Here is a 12357-nt window from a genome sequence, read left to right as displayed (position 1 = left end):
TACATACGATTAAACGGCTAGGCATCTATTCACGGTTCGTTCTCGGTTCTGGCTGATAATTAATCGGTCGCCCGATTAGAGTATCGGCCGGCGAGAAAGCCAAGGGAAAGAGAGGAGAACGAGCACGCGGAATGTAACGGAGAAAGAGAAATGGGGACGGAGTTAACGAAAACCACCATTCCATGACGATGCATCAAAAGAGAAGGAGAGAGAGAAAGAGCAACGACTCGGTTCTGGCACGTTCTTAATTATCGATAATTGTAAATAAAATGGGCGACACAACGTGCAATCATCGTCAGCATTTTCTCGAGTAATTGGCCCTACCATGTGAATTCAATAATTCACGCTCTATTGAAACGCACTTCGAGCTCGTTCCCTTCCTTCGATTCTTTTCTTAAACCCCGTGTCGTTCGTGCTTAATAACGTTAAGGCAATAATTAGCAGGGAAGAACGGATCAGGCTAGGTTATATGCTTCATTAAAGTCGATTAATTTCGATGGAAACCTCGTTCGAGCGAGAGAAGAACGAATTACCAGACAATGGTAAGAAGGGTGATGGAAAAATGGTAGAAGTAAGAGGAAATTAAAGGGATGAATGTGTTTTCAAGATGGATTCGAGCTGTGATTGGTTTTGCTCTGACAGCAATTAACCCTTGATGAAAGTTGAATGGATTATGACTCGCGCAGATCTTTTACGTTTATTAGTTTCCAAAATATATTTACGTATGTGAGTGAGTATATTTTTTATCATGCAATTTCCGAATTTTTATATTGCAATCTTACTTTTGCTTCGACGAAAAGAAAGTTTTTAATACTTGGGGGAATATTTTAGCAGAAAATTCAACCATGATATCACATATATCAACAATGTTTCTTTCATATTTTCCATGAATTTAAAGAATTGTGTAAATATGAAAGAACAGAATTGCGTTGAGAATAATCCAAATGACGTAATACTGTTAGGTTAAATTACAAAGTAGAAAATATATGTGATCTGTTGTATATCGAAGAAGAAGGAATATAATAGAGTATCAGGTTTGATTTGATATGAAATTACAATGGTTAAATGGTTGTTATTAACATTTGTTATGTATCCACAAAGAATATTCAAATGATATTGTTTAAGATTATAAGGACCTTTTTGGAATGAAATAGAAATAGATTCGGGAGGGATGATTAATAGCGTAATTATTGGATTAGGTAGGTAGATGTATACATATATGGGCATAAAGCATTCTGCGTGTGTCAGATATGTTGGGAATGTTAGATTAGAATTAGATAGATTGTACAGATCTGGGTTTAATCTGACTTGTCAGATAAGATATTGGCAGGGTGAGCCTAGATTAAACCATGAATTATAAGTTAAGTTTGAGTTTAATTCGTGTTTCAACGAGATATATTTAGTTATGGCAGGATGCCTTAGCACATTACGGATTTTAGTGGCAACTTTTGATGAAATATTACTATAATTTTCGAGTTTTCCAAAATTATTTTATCGATAATCCATTGAACTAAAGTACATAAAATATCACAAGTATACATATAGATAAGTATATAGATAAATCACTCAAAAGCCACATTATTCTATAAATTAAAATGTAAAAGAGAAGCGATGGTGTTACAAAGATTATTTTAGAAAATCTACTTTTAAATTCATGATTTTTCATGTTATTTCCCCGCGACAAATAAACTTATGGAAGCATGTAATGTGTTTTTTGAAAGATTCAATACTAATCATGTACTCGGGTAAAAACAGAAATTAATTATAGCTGATTTGTTTAGTTTCAAGACATTTGCAATTTCTATAAAAATTTATCGTGATTTTATCAAAGTAATTTTGAACGAAAACGTTATTAATGTTATTATCAAAATTCATGATATTTAATGTAAATTCTTAACAGCTAATATTACACGATTCTGATTTTATTAAATAACTGTGTTGCTTTGTATTTCTAACCGGTAGTAGTTAAAAATTCTACAAACATCGATCTGAAATAAGAAAAAATCATGTTTCGATTTTCTGTTAGTCTTTTGAATACCTGACTCCTTAGGCAAACCACTAGTTCTACTTTGTTAATTGGAACTAGGGTATAGAAGTACTACAGTCAAACAATTTTAGAATCGAATTGCATTGAAGTTCCAACGTTATCATTAGACTACACTATAATATAACCTCGTAGGCTTGTTTTACGTCTACCACGTGTATGTACAATAACAATGTTAGCAAATGTCAATATCGAATTAATTTCCAAATAATAAACTTGTAACGAAAATAAACCTACAAATTGATTCTTCAAGTTATCAATTAATCTTCAATTATTAACTCATGTTTTTAAAATACCAATAACCCGTAAGGAAAAAAATTGCAATTTATATAATTCAAAAAATTATTTCCAGAAAGATACATGTTTCTTTAGCTAATTGAATTTTGAAAATTGAAAATTAAAAAATTCAAAGTTTACAATCATAACGAACTTCAAAAATTACCTTGATAGAGTTTGACGTTTTCGCGGACTCATTGCTGAAATTACATAATTTTTTAATTATATTTAATATCATCTGAAACAGGAACATTTTTATATTGGAGACCTTTTACTGTTGTTTCAATAAAATATCGTTAATATTTTTACTCGTTTACGTTATATATAATTTTACATTATATATTGTAAAATATTACGATAAATATTACATTTTGGCCTTTTCCATTTTTTCACGCAAGAATTCACGTTTATTGCATTGGCGACGCAATAAAGAATAATATTACAGTGTATGTTATATGGCCCTTATGTGCATTCAAGCAAATTCGGATGCACAATATGGTTTATAATTACGAACAAACGTGACTGCACAATTGCCGTCGAAACAAATGCAATTACAGCGTTGAAATTAAATTCAACAACGCAAACCTATATAAACAAAGAGCAAGTTTGATTATCGAACACCGTACGATTTAATATTTACTTAGACGAATCTCCGATTGCAGCAGACGCCACGTATGCACATTAAGATTTAACTTGGAATTCGAATCACTATGAAACGTACAACGAGCTAATTACAAATCGATTCAGCGTTCGGAACGCCATTAAGTGATGTAGAAATATTTTCTTCGTATAATTTTCATTCGTTAGATTTCGCTACTTCTCTGTTATCGTTTCCTTTTTATCCTTGTATGTCACAAAAGAGAGCGAAGTACATGAAAGCAAGGTATATTTTATGCTTGTGTTTCCTTAGCAATCCTACGAAGTGGTGAAAATAATTTCCTCAGACTCTGCGCAGTACGTCATAAATTACTTGTCTAAGAATCATAAGTTCCTTCAAGATTCGTGCACCAAAACGGAGAATCTTCTCGACAAAATGCAAAATCTAATTGACAATCTACTACGCAAACATTTCTGAAGAAAATTTTATTTGTCGACTACCTCCGGTTTCGGTGTAAGATGCAGTTGTAGGATAGTTCTGTTCGTAAATAAAAATAGAAATAAATATATTGCCATGATATTCAACCGTACATTTCAATACGGCACTGCAAACTCAACGATACATGATAATTTACATATAATTTACATATAATCTATATACCATTTACATACAAAACATATTGGAAAAGCTAATATAATTTTACAATTTAACTCATTTGTACTAATGACCTTGACTGAAAAACTTTTTCTAGAGGTATACTGAATCTCATATTAATTTTGCTATTAATTCGAAATCAATGCTACAAGTACATATAGATTGTGATTGTGTTTAATTCGATAAATTTTTGATTAAAGAATGGTCTAAAAAAGAATTCTAAGAGCCTTCTTAACGGGAGAGTTCTTAACTTCTGTGAAATATTAATGATTCTAAATTTTAGTATCGTAAATTTACTAAATTGCATACTTTTAATCAATGAAAATGATTTCAGATTCTATCGAATGTGTTTAGATATTCGTAGAGTCGAAAGAGTTAAGACATATTAACAGAATTTGTTGCTAATACGAGTAACTAAATTTTTAATGATAGTGATATGAGGAATAATCAGATATTTGAGATTATAGTGTAAATGATAAGTGTAAATTTCTACATCCAAAGTTTTAGGTAGACATTGTTAGGAAGATATCCAACAATTCACCTGGTTTCTATTCTATCAAGGTACGTGTAGCGTAGACCGACTTTCTTGCAATTTCTTAGAAATTTTGACGATGCGTTATTTAATATATTAACTATACACAATTTAATTGTTAGGAAGTCTAGCCTTACCGAAATAGAGGTATTCATCTTCAAAGTTTTAAAACGTAATCCTCATAGTAAGCCGCAGCAAAAATAACTTTTTGATTAATTACAGAAAAGCCGTTCTCACAAAGTTGTTAAGAAACTGATGTGTAGAGTAAAATGTCTAAAAGACTCCTTTAAAAAAGAAAAGATTTAGCTTCAACCTCAACATTTTTAAATAAAGTAATATGAGATATGTAATACGTAATATCGGTAATTTCGACGTTCATATTGCCGTGTACATTATGAGATTGCTGTTCTATCCATTTCTGAATTGTTCGTCAGAGTTCGCAACTACAAAACTACAGACAATCAAGTAATTTCTTCCTAGTGAAAGAATCTCAGACATGCACGAAGATATGGATTTCGAGTCTCAGCTGTTTTACTCTTCAGGGATATTGTCTCGTTACAAATACCTTCAGATAAGATGGACAGCTGCTCGAAAATTTCCCAATATCTGTTGTATTCTATCGATTATGATAAAATAGGTGGTAAACCGACCCAACAACCCCAAGGTGTTACAGGACTCCAGAAGCAAAGGGCTTATCGCACTATCGACGAAATTCCTAGGACGTGGCGGAGCGTAGCAATCCAGCTATACTATGGAGTAAAGCTCTATTTATGTGGACTGATCGAGAAACATACAGTTCGTGTCTTCTATTCGATAGAAAAGTAAAATATCTTAAAAATTGTAAATTTAAAGATATTGAAAAAATTAACTTATTTACTATACTAATATTTACTATAATGAAAGTGTTATATGGCATTTATAAAAATTATAGTATTTAACCAGATTGGTATCCACAATAACGCTTAAATTCTTTTTTAGAAATTTCGAAACTTGAAGATTAATATCTTGTAAATTGCAAACAGAGAAAAGAATATCTACATTATTAAATAGTCGAGTAACTAATAATTTTCTTCAAACCGACTTTCACAAAAATTTACTTTTCCTAGCAGCGTCACTCTTTTATCGATTCGAGAATATAATAAGCATTCATTGATTCTCCCCTGTATGAACGCGAAGTAGGACCTCGAAGACATTAACAGTAATAGAATCGCTCAATTAGAAGGCAATTCCTTTTCTACTTCTGGTTATAACATGGTGCATATTATAATAAATGTATCATAAAATAGACTCGAAAGTTTTTGGATTAAAGAATGAGTGAAAAATATCGTAAAGCAAAGAAACAGAAAATATGTAGTTACAAATATATAGGCCGTGGCTGGAAGTATTATACAAACGTAAAGAGGGCGATTCTATACGCAAACATAAATCAAAAGTTTAGTATAAAATGCTTCTATCCGAGGCTTAGTTTTCAAGAACCAAGTTCTTCTATGAACTTATACATACATATGTAGCTAAGATATGGGTTGGTCGAGTGAAATATCTCCTGATTTTATACTTTCTGATTTCTATCTATAGGTCATGTTAAAGCTGTGGACCATGCCAGAAATATTAAAGATCTCGATAATAGTATAAAATATTAGTCAAATTAAAGACAAACACATTTAGAGTCTTAGAAAAACGTAACGTACTAGAGGCAGTAAATTTATGCATCACAGTAGTCAGACACAGATACTTATACTGTAAGTAGGGAAATCATTTCAATAATTCTTTCATAAAATGTAAAGCCTTATCTCTCCCTGTTTCTTATTTTTTAAAGTTGGTAATTATTAAAAATTACGTGCCTAGTATAATTAATGTTTATATCATTTGTGGTACATTTTTATTTAATATATCAGTATAAAACGATTCAACGATAAAAGTTAATTCTCGTTCTTATTTGTATGACATCGGTAAAGCGATTAAAGCCATACATTTGAAGATAATCCACATCGATATTACTGAAGTATGAAAATACTCCGCCAATATTAATCTAAACCAAACGGAGCACTCCATATATAAAAAAAAAAGAAGAAAATCCAATGCACCGTCAATCATTAAGCCACTATCCCACTGATTTCCAATACAACCATTCTCGCATTCGAGTCTGTAACCACACCACATACTCAAAACTGTCAAACCTACCTCACGCTGCAACTGTGAAAGCACGAAAGAAATTTCGTCGTCTGACCCGCGGTCGGTTATTTAACAGTCGAACGCATCGACTTTTTCGGCAGCTTTAACCACAGAGATGACAGTGAAGCCGGGCTATCGCTTTCCAGCTCCGTTTAAAGGAATAATTGGAAGAAGTGTATTTTCGAATAACGCGGGGCCACGCTTGTGGAGGATCCGCGCATGGAGAAAATTAATATCGTCGCTGGGGTCACGGTGGACGTTTTCGATGAAGCGTGCAACTGACAAGTGCACTCTGGCTTTTACGGCACGCGACGTTCCAATACGTGGTTCTTGTGCACAGTTCGTCGATTATTTTTCCCGGGTTATTGCTCGATATCTGTGAAAAGCTGCTGGCGCTTTCACTGGTGGCACGTGGTCACGCGCGCGCGATTTCACGTAAAGCGGCTTTCCACGGCGCACAATTTGACGAGCATTAAATCCTCCGGGCCAGACTTCGTGGCGCTGATGAGATTCCGCACGTTCATCTTTATTAATGGACAGATCGGCGATAACGCGCGTTGCCATCGCGCAGCGACTATCCGTTACACGCACGATGCGCTGTCCCGCTCGATGGACATCGAGCTGTAGATTGGTTTATTGATTAAGTGAATGGATTCTCGGACACCAGTGATTTAACCTCGCTTAGATTGTGCTTTCGGTTTATGGCGTTAAGTTGTTGCTACATGTACTATGTATACTGTGCTAGATCTTGGCGTTATAGGTGAGCACTTCGGTTTCGATTTGGGCATCGTTTGCGTTTCGGTATAACGTTTATTGGTATCCTAAGTTGAGTCATGTACCTTTTCATTGAATTATTTGAGCAAACAGTGATTAACGGTAATGTTCAGTTGAGTCGTATACATACGTGTTTTATTATTTATTCAAGAAGTGTTTGCTTAGTTATAATAGGATAATGGGATAATAGATATAAATAAATGGAAAAGTAGAATGAGTTTATGTTGATAATTTGTTGATAATTCTGTGTTGAATTGTATACGTATTATAATGTCATTATAATGTATACAGTTATAATGTCAAATTATTTTTTAACGTATAACAATGATACTGACGTATTGATCTAACTGTTCAATCAAATTTTATATTTTATTAATAAGCTCTTAAAAATTGTTTTAAGTGTTTCCATTTAAGATAAACATTTATGATACGTGATTAAACTAAACATCTCATAGATGCAGAAAGCAAAATAAAATTGTAGAAGGTGTGGGAAAGAATATTGATTTGAGATTAGCTCTCAGTATCCTGTTCTGTGCGTTGGCATAACGTGAGTACTAAAGATACTATTTAATGCTATTACTTCAGTATACGTAACAATCACACCGATGAAACGGATTTCAAACGAGCTTATCAAATCAGTAGATATGATGGAAGATTACCGTAGACTGGCACAATCAAAAGCGCTTATCGATATACTGTGGTGGTGTAATAGGATTACGATACTACATTGATGTGAAACATTCTTCCTTTGCCGACCTGTATGATATGAAATGCGTCCGAAGTATTTCCTAGTGGTCTTTGTCGCATCGTAACAATGTACTTTTACCCGGTAGATAAAACGATGTATTCGAAACCAAAGGCTTTAATAATTCATCCCTATGTGTATTTCAATAACAATTTTTTATACTTTTTTTTTATATATCATTGTGAAACCAGTAATTTTTATTTCGATATACAGTAACTCACGAAAATATTTGAGCACCTTTTACAGCAAAGTAACTTTCGTAAATTGGAACGAACGATTTAAGTTTTCTTGTAAAGTTAGGTGGGTTAGTTTACTAGATAACGGTTAAAAAAATTTTGAAAAAATTGGTCAGTATCGGCAAGAAAATGGTATAGGTCAAGTTTACAATTTTTTTAGTTGAACCTGTACTGAACATTTAAAAAATACATTTTTTACATTTATGTCAGTTACATACCTACATACTGAAAATGTCATCGAAATCGTTTAACGTTGCTTTAAGGTACAAACGATTGAAAATGGTGGAAATCGCCATTTTTCACAAATTTGAGCCTATAATTGTAATAAATCTAAAGATTCTTTCCTGCATAAACCAATTTCAATGAAGCTTTCAGTATGTATACAACTGACATAGATGTACAAAATATATTTTTCAAATTTTCATTTTCAGGCCCAGATAAAAGAATTGTAAAATTGACTATTATTATATATTTTCTTCGCGATTCTGACTACTTGCAAGTTATTCAAAATTGTTTCTGCACATCATCTAGTAAATTAATTCGTCTAATTGCTCAATAAGTCACTGTATTCTAATTTTCTATTATTCAGTTCATATTGCAATTCGTTATTAATAATAATCCTATGCCGTAACATTGCCTATTTTCTAAAATATAAAGCACCTATAATGAATATTTCAGACGAGCAAAATATATTTTTAACATATTGTTAATACGATAAATACGGTTAATACAGTAATTAAGCGATTCTCGTTTTCCGTTAAAACAATAGAAACAGAATCAATATTCAATTAAATGTGTTACAACTTCTCATCCTACGAACAATTTGCTCCTGAACTTCCTAGCAAGTAGGTTACGTTTTAGTCCTTCGGTAAAGAAATTTTATTTTATTCATCAACCCGGTAAATTGGACTTCGAAGATCGTGAAATTCCGTTGCATTTCGTTCCACGGACAAATATTTGTCATGAAAGCAGGTCTTTGCGAATGCTGATTTCTCTTCAGAATTAGATTTTATTTAAATTTCATTTTGTCTTTTATTTAATACATGCAAATTTTATTCTAACTACGCTGCTGATTAAGTTGTATAATATCTTATTATTTCCGATATCAGAATCTATGAAATGAAATAATTTAAAAAAATATTTTGTACGTGGAAGCTCTATTTCTATATATCTATAGGTAAAGCAACTAATTTTTTCATTATTAGAATTATCTTAAAATATAAAAAATATATAAATATACATATAAATAATTAGAAAAATATGATAAAAATAAAGTGAATGTACAAAATTACTATTTGCAATTGATCTGGCCATTGCCTTGACTGTTTATTTTAGTAACATTTGTATATTCAATCAATTTAAAATAGTAACTTTAAGTACGTGATATAACTGTTAACAATTAACTTGCTCCCATAACAATATAAACTTCAAAACGCAAAAACTTGTAGTTGCTGAAGCGCGAAGCTGCACATTCTAATCCTTAAAGGTTTCGAACAATATGCTCTAAGTATGAAGTTAGATGTATAGAACTGAATCCATAGATGTACCTTCGTCAGAGCTGCGTTAAACTAATGGCACACTAACTTAACACTGATCAAGTAACACAGTATCGTACATAATGGGGAATTTATGAGAAACTGATAGGGGTATGACAGTCTATAGATCTACATTTGCAACATTGGCTACGAGATCCATAATGGAGTTTTTGATTTCTATCTTTCACATTGAAAATTAAGGTAAAATTTGAATTTTCGGTATTTGATATCGCTTTATCAAATTCTAATTAATTCTAATTCTAATTAAATTCTGATTCTAATTAAATTCAATTGTCAATGAACATTAATGGATAAATATTACACATGTAATACATGTAATTACCAGTTATTTATATTGTTCGATTTTCATGTTTGGATTTTATGAAGACAAATTTTCCATTTAGATTATCTGCAGTTATTTCAAGAAAAACGACTTGCAACAATGTTTTCTTTTAGCAGTTAATAATGATTTACTATTAAATTAATCCGAAACAATTATTAAAATTCATTTGGTCGATCACGCAACCTCAATGGACACAATAATGAAATACAATATAATCGCATTACCAATACCGTGCGAAATCTCGTATTGAAATACATTGAAAAATTTCAATAAAATAAAATAGAGTTATCACATATACAAGGTGTACAATGTTAAAACATTATTGCAATTAACTTATAAATCGCTTACTATATACTACAACGTTTCATTCAAAAATTGAATGGTATCCAGGGCACCATAATACGATGTTATGGATGAATGATGTGGACACAAAAAATATACGGCGATCAATATCGTCTTTCTAAATGGAATCCATATATTCTTGAATGCACGAATAATACATTAAAATCAGATTCCTACAACATCAGTACCCACTATACCATAAAGCATAGCAAATTTGAATTCGCGATTCGACGTAAAAGCGTAGCCAAAACCCTTCATCACAGGTTCCGAGTACAAATCGTTTCCCAATCGCGAAACAAGATCTCTCGACTCGATTCGAACAAGGCGAGTGATATTTCTTCGAGAGTTGCGACCATTTGATCGGAGTACGGCTGCAAGCACGCCGTAAATTCCGAGTCATAGCCAAGAACGTGCTCTTAACACGGTAAATTCATATTTTTCCAGGGATCGATAGATCGCCGACGATGCGTAGACCGAACACCAGGCGAGATTCGAAGAAGAGTTGGAAGATGGATCACAGTCACGAAAGGAACACGACAGGCATGAAGGACGAGCCAATGCTGAAAGGCGTCGAGAACGATGATGAACAGGTTGATTTTCAATCGGCCACTGCCTCGTCGTACTTTCACTGCCATTTATTTGCGAATCTTGGCATCGCCGCGATTACTGTCATCTTAGCCGGTGGTTTGTCGACGTAGACCATTCTGTGATCGTTATTACACCTGAAACTGATTAATTCGCGTCCGGATGAGTCTTCAGGGTCACGCTAGTCACTTACAATATACTAGCTACCAACCAGATTGAGATTGTAATTGTACGAAGTGCATCGAGGACCAGCCAGTTAAATGTTTCTTGGACTTTTTGTCTAAGTGAATTCTCACAGATTTGAATGGGAACGTTTTGGAAAAAGCGTATTCTAACATCAAGACTTTTCAGAACATAGTGGACGCTTGGGACAGTTCACTTTTTTTTCGAGAAGATTTTATTCTTTCGTTAATCCTTTAGCTGCGGGAGAAACACGTATACGCTATGAGGAAACGGCTGCAGATTTATTGCAGACGTATAATATCGACGAAAAGTTTGGATGTACTAGATATATACACGTATTTTTCAAGGTGGTAAAACTTTTTATATTTTCTTTTTTTTATAATCTACGCTGATTCAGAAAAGTATTTGGACGCTTACTGTAGAAAACCTTTATGCCGATATTATAAATATTTTGAATTTTCAAATTCCACTGCAATGAGACACGACTGTCATGATTATATTGGTAAAATTTTAAGCGAATCTGAAAATATGCGTAGAAGTAGTGCACCTGTATATTCCGCAGTGTTCAGAGAAGTATTTAAACAGTCAATTATCCATCATGTTAATAAACCATGTTAATCTACAGAATAACAGAAGCTGTTTTCTATGTTTATCATCAGTATCAAAGATAATTGGATAATTTAAAAAATCATATTACATCCAAACATTTTGCCATTATTATTTTGCCGCCAATAATTAAAATAATAATGTCATGAAAATATATTATTCGCGGAAAACCTTCTATTGACTTGCGAGTATGTCGTTCTCGATTTTATATTGGATTTCAGTTCAGCCACAGCTAAAGGATTAAGAATAGTTTTACCGGCGGACAAATTACTCAATAAAACTGCGCGTTTGTTTAAAACAACGGAGCTTGCTCTGTTTCTTCTTCCATGTTCTATCAGAATTTAGTAACAGTCCGAGTATACATTTTATTTCGGTTGAATAAACATGTATCGATGAAACGTTGTTAACAGTTAATTTTGTTAGAATAAAAGAAAGTGTTGAAGACAAAGTTTTCGTACAGATTCGATTCTTGGTTCAAAAACTTCGAGAGGATATCTTCAAAATTTCTAATTTACGTATACTGTTATTTGTTCTGAAATAACTAAATCGATTGGACTCAACATATTATATTTTCCTACGTTCTATTATAATTTATAATAATGCTTAAAAATATTATGTGATACAAAATCTTAAGGAGAAAAGCTTTTATGAAGTCTTCGCCTGTATTTACTTTTGATAGATTTTTATACATGTAAAATTGTTTATAAAGTTGTTCGTACTCTTATTATAGCA

At 32.6% G+C, this 12357-nt stretch overlaps 1 protein-coding gene across 3 annotated transcripts in view; it reads left to right on the top strand.

Annotated features, from left to right (window-relative positions):
- LOC100747079 (lachesin-like) overlaps positions 1-10976 on the top strand; it is a 158564-nt gene extending 147588 nt beyond the window's left edge. For all 3 annotated transcript variants that reach the window (XM_033318527.1, XM_024364588.2, XM_012380679.3), the window contains one exon: positions 10696-10976. In XM_033318527.1, coding sequence (XP_033174418.1) covers positions 10696-10949 — 254 coding nt within the window. In that variant the 3' untranslated portion in view covers positions 10950-10976. The remainder of the gene's footprint in view (positions 1-10695) is intronic.
- Positions 10977-12357: the final 1381 nt, after the last annotated feature.

The sequence above is a fragment of the Bombus impatiens genome, unplaced genomic scaffold (assembly GCF_000188095.3).
Source record: "Bombus impatiens unplaced genomic scaffold, BIMP_2.2 scf_0102, whole genome shotgun sequence".
NCBI classification, from domain to species: domain Eukaryota; kingdom Metazoa; phylum Arthropoda; class Insecta; order Hymenoptera; family Apidae; genus Bombus; species Bombus impatiens.
Note: the sequence above shows the minus strand (reverse complement) of the source record. Positions and strands in the feature narration are given on the sequence as shown.